This window comes from Seriola lalandi, unplaced genomic scaffold (genome assembly GCF_002814215.2).
Source record: "Seriola lalandi dorsalis isolate HSWRI2012SDOR001 ecotype SW California unplaced genomic scaffold, Sedor1 jcf7180002054140, whole genome shotgun sequence".
In the NCBI taxonomy this organism is placed as follows: Eukaryota; Metazoa; Chordata; class Actinopteri; order Carangiformes; family Carangidae; genus Seriola; species Seriola lalandi.
Genome location: NW_019524693.1, coordinates 141,229 through 155,617, shown reverse-complemented (window position 1 = coordinate 155,617; position 14,389 = coordinate 141,229). Strand labels below are relative to the sequence as shown.

The 14,389-nt window shown below is 39.2% G+C and overlaps 3 protein-coding genes across 3 annotated transcripts; 2 read left to right on the top strand and 1 right to left on the bottom strand.

Annotated features, from left to right (window-relative positions):
* The first annotated feature begins 882 nt into the window (after nucleotides 1-882).
* Nucleotides 883-4,466, top strand: klhl23 (kelch-like family member 23). Its single transcript, XM_023403508.2, has 4 exons — nucleotides 883-1,028; nucleotides 1,238-2,470; nucleotides 3,560-3,712; nucleotides 3,790-4,466. Exons 1-4 carry the CDS (start codon nucleotides 1,022-1,024, stop codon nucleotides 4,098-4,100), a joined length of 1,704 nt encoding a protein of 567 aa, XP_023259276.1. The 5' UTR covers nucleotides 883-1,021; the 3' UTR covers nucleotides 4,101-4,466.
* Nucleotides 4,467-6,602: 2,136 nt separating this feature from the next.
* Nucleotides 6,603-12,391, top strand: ssb (small RNA binding exonuclease protection factor La). Its single transcript, XM_023403523.2, has 12 exons — nucleotides 6,603-6,742; nucleotides 8,036-8,106; nucleotides 8,193-8,296; nucleotides 9,304-9,478; nucleotides 9,910-10,017; nucleotides 10,104-10,207; nucleotides 10,780-10,851; nucleotides 10,947-10,989; nucleotides 11,101-11,241; nucleotides 11,328-11,514; nucleotides 11,627-11,749; nucleotides 11,850-12,391. The coding sequence occupies exons 2-12, from the start codon at nucleotides 8,047-8,049 to the stop codon at nucleotides 11,927-11,929; spliced, it is 1,197 nt and encodes a 398-aa protein (XP_023259291.1). The 5' UTR covers nucleotides 6,603-6,742; nucleotides 8,036-8,046; the 3' UTR covers nucleotides 11,930-12,391.
* Nucleotides 11,502-14,286, bottom strand: mettl5 (methyltransferase 5, N6-adenosine). Its single transcript, XM_023403524.2, has 7 exons — nucleotides 14,127-14,286; nucleotides 13,925-14,039; nucleotides 13,661-13,845; nucleotides 12,834-12,916; nucleotides 12,613-12,664; nucleotides 12,493-12,542; nucleotides 11,502-12,063 (listed from the first exon to the last, which is right to left on the bottom strand). The coding sequence occupies exons 1-7, from the start codon at nucleotides 14,224-14,226 to the stop codon at nucleotides 12,022-12,024; spliced, it is 627 nt and encodes a 208-aa protein (XP_023259292.1). The 5' UTR covers nucleotides 14,227-14,286; the 3' UTR covers nucleotides 11,502-12,021.
* Nucleotides 14,287-14,389: the final 103 nt, after the last annotated feature.

Sequence of the window (14,389 nt, the reverse complement as noted above, 5' to 3'; positions counted from 1 at the left end):
TTGGAGTTTAATCTTTGCTTTATGTGAAATACTGGATAGCAAGTTGATGTCTTTGAGCTTTGTGCAGTTTTTTCAATGAAACCATATGAAGTTTCTAAAGGAATTGTCTTTTGATAACAACTCACATACATCTGAGGGGGCCCCAACTAGACACTGCCTTTTTTTAAAGGGGGTCACAAGCCAAAAAAGGGTAAGGAACCAGAGGATTAATCTTTAACAATGTGTTGTATTTTTTTTTTTTTTTTATCAGTTCAATCATATGTTTTTGATTGTAAAATCAGAATCTGAAAACTAACTGCAGCTGGTGGAGTAGAAGTGCAGTATCAGAAAACAAAAATAGTCAAGTCAAGTATCTTTCCACCGCTGAAAACGAGAGTAAATCAGCTCCGTATCTCTGAGATCATGTGCAGGAGTGAATATTGTGCACTGGCTGTAATCCTTGTTAGGATTAGGCAAAGCCTTGACCACACTGCAACTGGGTTCAAAATACCATGGCAACGACAAGAATTGGGGGGGGGGGGCATGAATAGTGAACAGTGCAATGGCTACTTCTTGTGCTGCATTGAAGACGATGCTCATTTGTATAAGATTTGTATTCTGTTAGTGTGATGCCTCTCCTCCTCCGCCTGTTGGCTGCACTAATGCGCCGTACTTGAGCTCGTCACGAGACATGTGGATGGAGGTCAGTCTATATTTAGGCTCAGGGGGAGTGAAAAAGTAGCGGTGTTGGGTGATTCCCTGTGAATGGGTGTTTGGTTTTTATCAAGGACCTGCTGGTGGAGACTTGAGCGTGCTGTAGCAGAGGAGGAGGGGGAGGGGGAGGTGGGGGAGGAGGTGTGTGTGTGTGTGTGTGTTGGGGGGGGGGGGCTGCACACACAAATACCAAAATAGGATAGAGCTGCCTGCGACCGTCCTGCGGGAGCTAAATTGAGGTTCATGTGTTTTGGAGACGAGCGTTCAGAAGAGAGAGGACACAGACGAGTGTCAGTGCAGAACAGCGCCGGTTGTTCATGGATAGAGGATGAGAGGTAAGCCTATAGTACCTCTGCTTGACTGTAGTCTTATAGTTAAGGGGTAAATAATGGGGTAATTGCGTCTCCGCAGGACTGTAATTAATTAAAAATGTGAATGTTACGCCATGATTTTTGCTTTGCTGTTTTTCCCCCAGCCTATATAAAAGATAGTCTACTTGGATCACTGACATGTTTTCCTGTGTGTTTTTTTTTTTTTTCTCCAGATACCATCATGTCACATACAGAAAGCGAAATCTACACATACGACTTCTGTGATGGTGACCATGCAGCGCAGCTCCTGGATGCTCTCAGGCACTTCTACATTAGCGGCCTGTTCACTGACGTTTCTCTTCAATGTGGCGAGTCCGGACAAGTGTTTCACTGCCACAAGGCGTTGCTGTCAGCCCGCAGCTCCTATTTTAAAGTCATGTTTACAGCTGATATGAGGGAGAGGTCAAACAGCGTCATCAAACTGGTCGGCGTTGACTGCACCGTTCTGGGCGCTCTGGTGAACTACGTGTACACAGCACAGGTGTGCATCACTGAGAGCAACGTGCAGAGCCTGCTGGAGGCTGCAGACCTGCTGCAGTTCACCTCTGTCAAACAGGCATGTGAGGAGTTTCTCATTCGCCTCCTGGATGTGGACAACTGCCTGGGGATGCACGCTTTCGCTCAGCTGCACCTCTGTCCCCTATTGGAGAGAGAGGCCCAGAGAATGATGCTGAGCAGGTTCCCAGAGCTCATGCAGCAGGAGGAGTTCCTAGAGCTGAACCATGAGAAGATGAGATCCGTTTTGGTCGCTCAGAACCTCACTTTGCAGAGGGAGGATGTGCTGATAGATGCTGTGGCCAAGTGGGTGACCCATGACGTGGATAATCGGGTTCATCATGCTGCAGACTTGCTGCATTCCATCCATCTGGACTTGGATGAGAGTTACTTCAAGGCTACTTTAGACGTGCACAGGCAAAGCTTGCTGAGACGTGAGGGGAAATTTAAATCTGTGATAATTCAGGCTTTAAGGTCCAATGACAAGGCGATGTCTGCAAGTACAAAATTGTCCTCCAGCATGTATATTATCGGTGGATACTACTGGCACCCTCTTTGTGAAGTTCACATCTGGGATCCTATCAGTGACACATGGGTGCAAGGAAAAGACATGCCTGATCATGCAAGAGAGAGTTACAGCGTCAGTTTACTTGGAGCAAATATCTATGTGACTGGAGGTTACAGGACAAACACGGTCGAGGCCCTGGACACTGTTTCGATTTATAACTGCGACTATGACGACTGGACTGAGGGTTGCTCCATGATTACAGCGAGGTACTACCATTGTTCTGTGGCTTTGCATGGCTGTATTTACACCATTGGAGGCTACAGAGGAGGAGCTCCGGAGCGAGAGACTGAATTTTATGATCCTTTGAAAAAGAAATGGTTTTCTGTTGCCAAAATGATCCAAGGTATGCAAAATATTAGGGGGGCATGTTGTATTCGGGGATCGGGTGAAAAAGGGGGGAAAAAAAGAATAAATCAATGATGAGAAAACGATCTCACCTTAAGCTACATTTAGTTTTCTGGGGCTTCTGAACACATCACATGATCTTCATCGACAGAGTTAGAGTTAGCCCTGGTACAGAATTGTAGATGTTCACTTTAAGGACTTGTTGTCCGTGTTGGCTTAAAAGCTGAGGATCAACTTTCATTTTTATCCTTCCAATTTCCTGATGAAGATCATATTATATGACTAAAAGCTCCTGAACAGCTTCTAAATAGACCTTGTGGTGAGACTGTTTTCTCATCTGTCAAAAATGAGCACCGAACCCGCAATAAATTTATGCTTTCCTGAAAATACAATTACCTTTGTACCAAGTGAGGGTCGAAGTCTATTCATGCAGTTCCATGAAAACACAAACTTTGATCTCAAAGGCTCATTTGTTGACCGAAGGAACAGCAGTTTGACAAAAAAATCTTTAAAACAAAGTCCAATCACTATTCTTCTTTCGGAGCAGTCAGCCACATCTCAGGTCCTTCATCAGTAGATGGAATGTGCTCAGTTGTCATGGAGATGGTTCAATCTCCTGAGTCTAGATATAGCTGAGAGCCCAGTAAGAAATCAAAAGTGGGTTAAATAATGCTTGTTTTTACAGTTTTCTTTTACAACTTAAAGCTACACCAATCAGTACCTTCATTTAAGGATTAAATGTTGCTTGTAGTGACGAACCCACAGAGAATTGTCACCCAACTTTACTATTCTCCTCAGATCTGCAAAGCATTTTAGTGGCTGAGCATTTGGTAGGAAAACCCAGATGTTGGTGGTGAGCAAAGCAGAGCTAAAGGCAAAGTGAATAGACTCCAAAAATGAACTCCAAATATATGTTAGAGTTGTTTTGCGTTTGTTGAATGTGTAACTTGTTTGCTGAGAAGTTCACCGTATCAACTTTAAAAGCTGATAATGTTGCAGTGATCCATCAATCCATCTTTAAATCTTTAATATTTATAGATGTTAGTTATTGATTAAATGATACATATATCCTCTGCTCTCTTTGAAGGTGTAGGAAATGCCACTGCCTCTGTAATGGGAGATAAAATCTATGTGACTGGAGGCCACTATGGGTACAGAGGAAGCTGCACCTATGAAAAAATCCAGGTCTACAGGCCAGATGTCAACGAGTGGAGTATCATTACAATAAGTCCCCATCCAGGTATGAGAAAGAGAAAAAGGAATGTGAGCAACGATGATCTTAATACTGTTTTTTAATTTAAAATCCTCTGTTTTCAGAGTACGGGCTGTGCTCTGTGTCTCTCAACAACAAGCTATATTTGGTGGGTGGACAGACGACTATCGCAGACTGCTACGACACAGAGAGAGACGAGTGGAGACCAATATCAGTGATGAAGGAGAGGAGGATGGAGTGTGGGGCTGTGATAATAAATGGATGTATTTATGTAACCGGGGGATACTCCTACTCAAAAGGGACTTATTTGCAGAGCATTGAGAAGTACGACCCCGAGCTGGACTCATGGGAGATAGTGGGGACTCTTCCCAGCCCAGCCAGATCACATGGATGCGTTTGTGTTCACAGTGTTTAAAGTCAAACTCTCATCACATCTTGTCTATCTTTATCTTGTCATTTTGTGCCAAACGGATCAAATGGGCAAATCCATTCTGTCACAGTGTCAGGTGTCAAACACACAAGATGCCAAGTTAGCCAATTTTTTTGCACTGGATGACTGCCTTTAGAGAACTACACATTTGTCACAACTGTGTATATACTGAAAAACAAATATGTAGTGTATACTGCACATACCTCAGGGGCTTCACTATTAGCTTTTTAGTTTAATTTCTTAGGGGCTATTGTTTTAATAAATTGAAACCAAAGACTGAAAAGAGAAAGAATCCAGCTCAGACCAGTGATGAACTGGGACACTCCAAAGCATCTTTTTTTTTTTTTTTTTTTATTTTAAATAAAGCTGCACCTCAAGGCTGCTGATGCTTCAAAAAAATCACTACAACTGTGATGTGATTTCTGCTTAAATATATTAATTACAGTCATAAAAGAGAGACTCCATTTAAGATAAATCACTTATTTCCACAGTGACTTAAAGTTGCCAATTCATTTGCTACACCTAGCTAAAACTAACGCAGTCTAACACAACAGTGTCGCAATAAATCCTACCGTCATGAAGGTTATAATGTTCAGTGTTTGATTCAGCTGTATGATCAGTTTTGAGAATGTACTTTGTGGTGCAGAACTGTTGTTTTAGACTACATTAGTTTGGGCTAGTTGTTCCTAATAAACTGCTAACTGAGTGATTATTTAGGGTAGTGACTCTCAGCTGTTATGAAAAGAGTATTTTGAGAATTAGAGTTCATTGATGTTGGTTGTAATGTAACGATGAGACAAGTTGATTTGTAAAGCACTTGTCAACAACAAGCTAATTCAGTGCTTCATGTTATACATTAAATTATTAAGACAAGATAAAAATACAAACAATACAAAGAGAGAAATTATTGGTTTAGAAGAAAATATATATAAATAAAATAAAAATAAGCACAGGAAAGAATTACACCAAATAGAAGAATGAATGTGTTACAAATTATTTTAAATGTGGGATACTTGTATAATGTGTTCAGTGCTGTCTTGGTTATATAAGTTAAAGCCGTATTACAGTGACACCCTGAGGCTGGCCGTTAGAAATGGGAGAAATGCCAGTGAAGTAGAGAAGACAGCACCTTGTGATGACATATTGGTTCATTTTATAAGGACATAATAACCATCCTACAATAAGTGCTATTGAGCATGAAAAAAGGCCATTAAAGATCTTTGGTTGGGTCGTTAAAAAGAAGGCTAAAGAAATGGGTGTACTGGATAGGAGTTCATCTCTAACTGGGGTTCATGCAAACTACATCTCCTTGGTTACTGCCACAGCCAGAGATAGATCTCAGCCTCATTGAATGGTTAAGAGATGAACGTGTGGGAAATTCATACATAAGAACTACTACTGTTACTTACAGATAATACAGATGGTTTACAGGAAAAAAAAAAACAGGTAGAACAGCAGAAGCAATAGTAGTCTCTGAGTTTAAAGTTGAGTGTGGGAAGAGACTTACGGATGGTAGATCTGTTTTTGCATGTAAAATGATGGCCATGGTTATTGCCCTGCAGTGGGTAGAGGTTGCTAGGCCAGAGAGTGGTAATTGTATCACATTCATGTACAGCACGAATAAGTTAAAACAGGTGTAGAGAGGATTTATTGTTTGAAATACTAGACATTATTCAGAATTCACCAAATATGATTGTCTGCTAGTTTTGTGTGGGTCCCTGCTCATATTGGAATTGATGGGAAGAAAGAGGCAAATGAAGCAGCAAAAAAAGGGCTTTGAAGTGTGGGTGTAGTCATATTATTGTAAACATTAATAAGTTAGAGGACAAAGTGGTGTTTAAGGAACTAATCAAAAAGAGATGGCAGAATGAATAGAACAAAGAAAGTAAGTGAATGTATACTTTTAAAAATAAGTTTGGTGTGCAGGGTCTGCAGGACAAAATAGGAAAGAGTTATAAGATTAAGGAATGGCAATACTGGACGAAACAGTTCTGTCTTTGTGATTGGAAAGCATAATAATGGAAAGCGTGAATATTGTGGAGACAAAGAAACACTGGGCCAAGTATTATTGTTTGGCAGAAGTATCTTTCAGAAAGATAAGTATTAAAGAAAGCACTAAGAACGTTTAGAGAGCAAAATATCAGTAATATTCAAAAAAAGGGAGAAGTGTTGGAAAGTATTTCATATAGAGAAATGTGACTATTAGTTATTTATCTTTATTTTCATTTGGTTAATTTTATATATTCAATATTTATTTTGATCTATTTTGTTTATTGCTTTGAATCAAATTCTTTGTTCGGTGTAAATATTAGAAAGTGTGAATCCTTAGTCCACACTCCAGAGCAGTGGGTGGAGGTAATGCACCCGAGAGCTGTTTGCCACTAGCAAATACACTCAAAAGGAGGAAGAAGAAGCATACACTGAGGCTGTGGGCTGTGACCTGCATCATAGATTAGATACTCTCATGGTCGCCCTGCAGCCAGGGGAAGCTGTTGCGCTAGCGCTGGGACAAACCCTTTTTGGTCTTCGGTGTTCTCCGTAGCACGCAGTTCCACAACGTGCGAGCAGCGAAGTGAAGACTTTTGATTTGAACAGTAAAACTGCAGTTAGCGCCGACTCAACATAATGTAAGTTCAAGTTTTCAAAGCGGGTGTAAAAGTGCCTTTATGGTTTCTTTATGTTACCTGGCAAATGTGCCGTAGGTTTTCAATGGACTACAGTAGACTATCTTAGTGTCTGGTGTGTTTGAACGGCATGCTAGAAAAGAGTTGTATGTTAGAGAATGTTAATGACTAATATTACTTTACATACAAAAGTAATTTATGACCGACTAAATATCACACTGAATGAAACATATACTGTGTACTGCGGGCGTGTCTAGACCCAAAAGGCTGACTTTGAATGTACAGCTGCTGCATAAAAGCTAAGCTAGCAAGTTAGCCATTAAGCTAGCTGCAACAGCAGCATGACACCGGGATAAATGAAGATGAAATGAAGTCTAATTTTCATGCTAAAAAATGTGCTAATTTTCATATTTGTTTCATATTGTAAGTTTTAAATTGTCTCATTAAATTTAATTTACTTGGCCATGACGTCCAAGATGGTGACCAGCTGCCAAATGTTGTTTTCGGATTGTTTTATTTACTATTTAACTGCAACAAATTATAAATTGCCTTATTACAGAATAATATATAGAGTACATCTTAAATAAGAGCTGTCGTTGCTGCTTATTGTAGAAAAATGACTCTTGTGATTCTGATTGCCGAAAGGGCCTATTCACACAAATCTGAAAAGAAAAAAAACCCACATGGTATCTGGTCCTGCAGATACTTCCGTTTTAACGGGCAGATCTTTTTTTTAAAATTTTTTATAGGTTGCTGTGGTCGATGCTTGCTCGCAATTTTCAATAAATACAACTGAAACGTATCAAAGAGTTTTTTTGTTCATATATGCTTTATTTATATATATATATATATATATATGTATGTGTGTGTGTGTGTGTGTGTATGTATATGTCTGGGTTACACTGAATAATTCAAAATAATAGTACAGATTGTTAGAATATAGTAACGTGAATAAATTTAAATGTATTTATTTTTTGATATATCAATTAGTCATTGAGTTTATAAAATTAATCAAAAATAGTCTAAACAATTTCCCAGAGCCTAATGGAATGTCTTCAATTTGCTTGTCTTGGCTGACCAACAGACCCGAACACACAACTATTCAATTTGGATTGATATAAAACAAAAACTCCAAGTCTCCCCATTTAAGAAATGGCTTTGGCCCTCACCCAATTAGCAGGCTTATTGATGATTTCAGGACTTCACATAAATTGACATAAATGTTTGTCTCATCCATAAGCATGTCATTTAGGAGTACTATTTTGTTCTTGGTTGATTGGTGTTACTGTTTTCTAGATTGGACAATCATGGCAGAAAATAAAGAAGAGATGTCCCCTGTTGAAATGAAAGTGGCACGACAAGTCGAGGTAATTCTGATGTCAACTTTTTTTGTTTATAGTTTGCGAAAGTTTGTTACGTACATCTCATAGAGATGTCTCTTTGTTACCTCTAGTACTACTTTGGAGATCACAATCTTCCGAGGGACAAGTTTCTCAAAGAACAACTGCAGCAAGATGATGGCTGGGTGACTTTGGAGACTATGCTTAAATTCAACAGGTGTGTTATTCTTGTCTTTATTGAATTCTTTGTTAAACTGCTGTAAAACAATTACTACTCATATTTTAGTGTTATTTCAGTCACTCAATAATATGTATCGTTTGCATGAGCTCAACATTATTGTTCAGAATTTGTCACCCACACGAGGCACCTCATACAATACAAAACCAAGTATTATTAGGGATACTTCATTGATAACAGTCTGCTGTGTTATCTGCTTGGTATGGTTCCTGAAATTTGGGCCCAGTAATCAATGTATTCCAGGAAATTGAGTTTCAGCAAAAACTGTTTTAGTGCCCGTGTCCTCTACAGGTTGTTTTCTTTTTTTTCTTTCTTTTTTTGTGGCATGCACAAGAGCATCTAAAAATGAGGCAGAGTAGACTGTCAAATAACAAGAGCTGGCTCTATCTGTCCCTGAAGGTAATGTTAGTGTTTACCTTTAGTCATTCTGCTGTTGGCTCTTTGCTATTTGTCACCTTTTGTCTATTGCTATTGTCACCAGCTAAAAGCAGTGGCCCACAAAAAAATGGTCACATGAAGAATTTTTTAGTCAGCTGGCAGGAGGTGACTTAGCAAGAAAAGAGAGACAGCGATGACTAATCAGTTTGTGGACCTGGTGTGTGACTCATGACAGGCAGGGCAAGACTAGTGTAAGCCCTCACCCTGTCCCTAAAGTGAACTTGTTACCAGCCAGGTCACATTTAGCCACAGCATTGGACTCAGACATCTTCCTATTAACAGCTCAGCACAACTGGCTGCATATTTTGAACGTGCTGTAGTCAGAAGTCGGTGTGAGTCAGCACACTTCTTATCAAGCCTAATTCTTTGAAGAGCAGTGAAGCAGTAATTCAGTAGCCTGCCGTGTCCCTAGCTTATGTACTGTGTCACTGCAGTGAGTGTTCATGTAGCTCCTTAGTATTTATATATGCTCTTACAGCCGGACTGTTCTTGAATTACATCTTTTCTTCCTTTTCAGAGTGTTTGATACATGTTATTTCTCTTCCCAGACTGAGGTCTTTAACCACAGAGAGCAGTGTCATTGTTGCAGCTCTTGAGAAATCAAAGACTGGCCTCTTGGAAATCAGTGAAGACAAGACAAAAATCCGGAGGTCTCCAAACAAACCCTTACCCGAGCTGAATGATGATTACAAAGACGCTCTTAAACACAAATCTGTGTACATTGTAAGTTTTTGAACTACTCTCATGCACACTGATTTAGAATTCTGATAAAGAAAATTGTCTTTGCAGTTAGATCATGTTGTTTATATTTTATGTATAAAGTATTAATTTTAAGTGTTATGTTAATTATTTGTGTGTGTGTGTGTGTGTATTTGTTTTCTAAGCATACATCTGCACCTCATGAAACTATTTGCTGTAAATTTACAAAAATGCTTCTTTTTTTAATGTCATGTTCCTTCATTTTTGTAATGTATTCATATGAAGGTTTCCATTTTTATATTGCATGCCTTCCTCTTTCATGTCATATTTGATTTCACCCAGGTATACTGCTGTATTCCTTACAGTCTAATACTTTCAAACTTTACACTTTGTTATTTGCTGCTGCTCTGTCAGGGATTTGTATAATGTTTTTTTTAAATCTTTTTCTCATTCAGAAAGGTTTTCCTCTTGAAACTACCCTTGATGAGATTCAGGAGTGGTTGAACGGGAAAGGCACCATAGAAAATGTTCAAATGAGGAGAAACCTGCAAAGACAGTTCAAGGTATAATTTGTGTATTTGGCAACATTGAAATTAAAGTTTTTCCTGTGTTTTGGGAACGATTTTTTTTATTTGTTCTGTCTTGACAGGGATCGGTGTTCATCTGTTTTGACACAGAAGAGGCATCCAAGCAGTTCCTAGAACGTTCAGACATAAAATCATTCAAAAACAACGAGATGCTCGTGTTATCAAGGTAGGTTGTACTGTTAACAAATGCTATGCCGTGATTGCACTGCTACCAATGTGCATTCAAGCTGATCGCAACTATGTTTAACAGCACCTTTTTAAAAACTACTGGGGAGGTCTTTGATACAGAAAAAATTGTGTACTATAACTTTAAAATTCCTTTAAACTAATACTACCAGAAAATTTGCCGTCGCCTTTAGTCACCAGACTATATGACAATCTTTGGTTAAATCTCAAATATGTGCATACAGGTACAAAGCATAAAAGACGACCCAAGAATATTTGAAAACTGGAAGAATAGACTAGACAGACTGTTGGCTGTCTACAAGAAACATCTTAAGTATATGGTATCCGCTTAATTTGTCATAACATACAGTTTGACAGGGTTCATACTTTTTTTTTTCTTTTTTTTTTTTGAACATGCTATGTTCATTTTTGTCATCTTTTCAGAAATTAAGCAAATGGAGTAACTAACTGCATTAATATGTCAAATTTGAGTTCAAAGATCTGCAGAGGGCTGTACAAATGTCTTAATTATTACTGCATACAATAATCATTAGATTGCTGTTGCGCTTTCAGGGAAGACTACCACGCAAAGAAAGCAGAGGAGCGAAAACAGTTCAAGGCAGAGACAAAAGCAAAAGCTAAACAGTGAGTATATAATCACAAGCAATACCATGTTGTAATAACGTTATGTAAAATTTTGTAAAAAAAAAAAAAAAATTGACAAAAAAATTATTATTTAGGGACAAGGAACAACAGCAGAAACATGCAGAAGAGAAAGAAATGGTAAGATCCCCCACTAAGTGTTATTTTTATCTGCTCCTGTTCCTCCACTGGGACGAGCTCATACATGCATGCTATGGTCACCTTAATAATAATTTGTAATTTGTTTTGTAGGGTCTGCTTCTGGATGAACAGACAGGTTGCTTGTTGAAGTTTTCAGGAGAGCTTGAAGATGTCTCAAGAGAGGACTTTCATGAATTGTTCTCTGGGCATGGAAAGATAAAGTGGGTTGACTTCACAAGAGGGGCCAAAGAGGTAAATAAAATCTCCACCCCTCAAGTCCCAAACCTCAGGGTGGAGAGATGTGATAGTTAAAAAACTGTATTTTTACTTCCAACAAGGGCACCCTGCTTTTTGATGGAAATGCAAAGGAGGCGTTCGACAAGGCCAAAGAGGCAAATGGAGGGGAGTTGAAAATCAAGAACAACAGTGTTACATGGCAGGTGCTTGAGGGAGACGAGGAGAAAGAGGTACTAAAGAAGATCATCGAAGCTCAGCAAGAGTCGTACAGCAGGTTCAGAGGCAGAGGTAAATACTTTATTTAAACCGAATAATTTATACATCGGCAAACGATGATAATGATCAGTGATTTACAGTATTTATTAGCGAGTACTGATGCATCTTGTCTGCCTTTTTAAAGGTGGCAGAGGAAGATCAGGTGGCAGAGGAAGAGGAGGACGAAGGGGAAGAGGCGGCAGAGATCAAGGCAGAACTCAGTACCAAGGCAAAAAGACGAAATTTGATAGTGATGATGAAGACAACGGTAAGTTCAGCATCTTCAGAGCGTCATAATTCAGTGGGATGGTGGGATATTTGGCAAACATTTTTGATCATTTCTTTTCTACTTTGTGCTTCTTCTCCAGCACCTGCAGCTCCAAAGAGAGAACTAGAAGATGCTGAAGGACCTGCAGCAAAGGTCGCCAAAACCGAAAACGGATCATAGTCCTGAGGTCGCACCCAGAATTTTTCTTGTGAAAACATTTATTATATACAGTGAAAATGCAGAGACACATTAAATCCATTCCAGTGAAAACTTCAGGCTTTGGAGAATCGTAGGAAGTCCACCTGGATGTCAACCTAGAGAACAAGTTGCAATGCTTGGCATCAGTTTTCAGCCTTTTAAGTCCCTGTATTATATTGTGCCTCCAACATAAATTCTGTTCCTATGTTTCCCTTACGATGTTTTGATTTTATCATTCAACATAAAGACAGTAATTTAATTTCACTGGGACATTTTAGTTGCTTTTGTAAGACCTGTGTGACATCTAGAATCTGTGCGCCACTATGTGTGTGTGTGTGTGTTTTTTTTTCATTGTAGAATTCCTACATTGAGTGAGAATATCCGCTTTGCTAATTTTTTAAGTTTGCATATGTGAATAGCAAATAAAACATTTATAAAAATGAATCAAGATCTGTTTTAAATGTGTTCTGTTTAATACAGCTTCAGATGTCACTAGAAAACATGTATTGTCTGAGACTGCGGTGCGATACAGTGTATGAGCTTACCGATTTCTTTTTGTGGAACTTGTAAGACGCTGGCAAGTCGTATCTTAGTTCTGTAAAGAAAGCACATAGTCAGACTTCATGTATTATAATTGTAGAGAATATGTTCTGTAGGTTTCTTACCCGCTATTACTTCCATCTTTACTCCCCAGTTATTAGCCTTCTTTTGTATGTGCTGTAACCAGACATGACAGGATTACACATCAAACATTTCACTCAATATTCATGCCAGAGGAATACACCTGAGACTGGAGTAAAGTCATAAAGATGTGGACTTGGACATGTCTTCGTTTTGACCTTATCATTGAAAGGACATGGTCAACTGGTGATGGTACTGAACTTACCTCTCGTGTTGATGTTTTATGAAGTGAGTACACTACTGTCTTTGCCATTGTCAAGGCTGCCTTTAGGAACTGCATGTCCATTCCTTGAACAAAGAATAAAAAAAATTGTGTTACTACATGTAACATGACCATCTTTTGGGGCTATGAAGGGAGCCATTCCTCTCGTTCATTTCATGTGAGAGTTACCATGATTACCGGTTTCCAAGTTGACGATATCATTGATATCAATAATCCAAGTCATACTTGTGACTGGGAGACTGATATATACCTGACTGTCTGCTAGATAATACCTGACCCTGAAAAGAAAACAAACTTGGATTTTTCATGTCAGCCAGAGTCCACTGATCAATGTAAACAAATTTAATGTATATTTTGCCACATTTTTTTTTTTAAAACTCAAATGAAAATCTCTGGAAAAATATATGTGGACCTTAAGTTTCATTGATTTATTTTCAGTCAAATTCTGTAATCATGCAGCTGTCTCTTGAAGTTGTGCCCATGTCTACCATCCATCCCCTATGACCTGAACGCAGCATATAGTCAGAAAATAACAGCTCATGATGTGACCAGTTATCTCAAATTGGACTTCAAACTCCAGTTTTTAAAAAGAAAGCCTGTTACATGCTGGTGGCTTGGAGTTTCCAAGACATGGATGTTTGTCAGGCAAGAATGGTTTATGACAAATGCTGCTGAGTTGCATAATGGGAATTGTAGTATGTTTCTGGAGCTTGACACAATATTGTACTTTTTCTTTTACACGTCTTTTCAGAAGTCCCCCAAACATTATGGATTTACACCGGAGCAGCCCCTCTAAATTGAGTACTCGCCTTGGTTGTGTTTTGTCCCAAATGGTGGATTCATTATTACAGTGTCAAACTTTTTGGCATAAGAATCCGGCTCCAGGGAACACAGGTCACACTGGACCAGATCCACGTTAGAAATCTCAAATTCCTCTGCATTTCTTCTGAATATGTCCAGTGCGTCGTCGTCGATGTCGAAGCCAACGCACAAACTACAGAGGAGATAGCAGGTGGTGAGTGAGGGGTGAAACAATTTTAAACAGGTTTATATTGATGGTCAGATGCTCTCACCCTGCATCAAGCATCGCAGCCCCGATGCTGAGGACGCCGCAGCCACATCCCAGATCTGCCACTAGTTTACCCTCAATGTCATCAAATGTATTGTGGATTGTGTAAAGCATGCATGCTACGGGGGGTAAAGGCAGAAAGTTAGTGAGAACCGTGAATGCTAACCACACACACTTTGAAATAATCGCATGTTATCTCCTCACACCTGCTATATGAGGACTGGTTGGATATTGCTCTAGAAGGATTTTCGGCTCTTCAAATGCGTCCACTTGCTGAAGACAACTCTCTAACTCTTTAAGTTTCATCACTAGCGTCTGTGTTGTCCCAGACCTATATTTTGAGCATGGTCGAAGACGACTTCCGCAGTGGAGTGTGCATCAATTAAAACAACCCGACCTGCTACGAGTGATAGTGGTTCCTCCCTTCTTAAAAAAAAAACACACACACACAAAAAATATAATTTGATTG

What these genes read in the sequence shown, in the direction of transcription:
- ssb (XM_023403523.2), top strand. Translation starts at nt 8,047, where the DNA reads ATGGCAGAAAATAAAGAAGAGATGTCCCCTGTTGAAATGAAAGTGGCA. An exon ending in ACCTGCAAAGACAGTTCAAG is followed by an intron (nt 10,018 to 10,103) that starts GTATAATTTGTG and finishes CTGTCTTGACAG; the next exon opens with GGATCGGTGTTCATCTGTTT. An exon ending in TCACAAGAGGGGCCAAAGAG is followed by an intron (nt 11,242 to 11,327) that starts GTAAATAAAATC and finishes ACTTCCAACAAG; the next exon opens with GGCACCCTGCTTTTTGATGG.
- klhl23 (XM_023403508.2), top strand. An exon ending in TGTTGCCAAAATGATCCAAG is followed by an intron (nt 2,471 to 3,559) that starts GTATGCAAAATA and finishes CTCTCTTTGAAG; the next exon opens with GTGTAGGAAATGCCACTGCC. An exon ending in TACAATAAGTCCCCATCCAG is followed by an intron (nt 3,713 to 3,789) that starts GTATGAGAAAGA and finishes CTCTGTTTTCAG; the next exon opens with AGTACGGGCTGTGCTCTGTG.
- mettl5 (XM_023403524.2), bottom strand. Translation starts at nt 14,226, where the DNA reads ATGAAACTTAAAGAGTTAGAGAGTTGTCTTCAGCAAGTGGACGCATTT. An exon ending in TGGGACAAAACACAACCAAG is followed by an intron (nt 12,917 to 13,660) that starts GCGAGTACTCAA and finishes TCTTTGTTCAAG; the next exon opens with GAATGGACATGCAGTTCCTA. An exon ending in AGTTCCACAAAAAGAAATCG is followed by an intron (nt 12,064 to 12,492) that starts GTAAGCTCATAC and finishes CTTGTTCTCTAG; the next exon opens with GTTGACATCCAGGTGGACTT.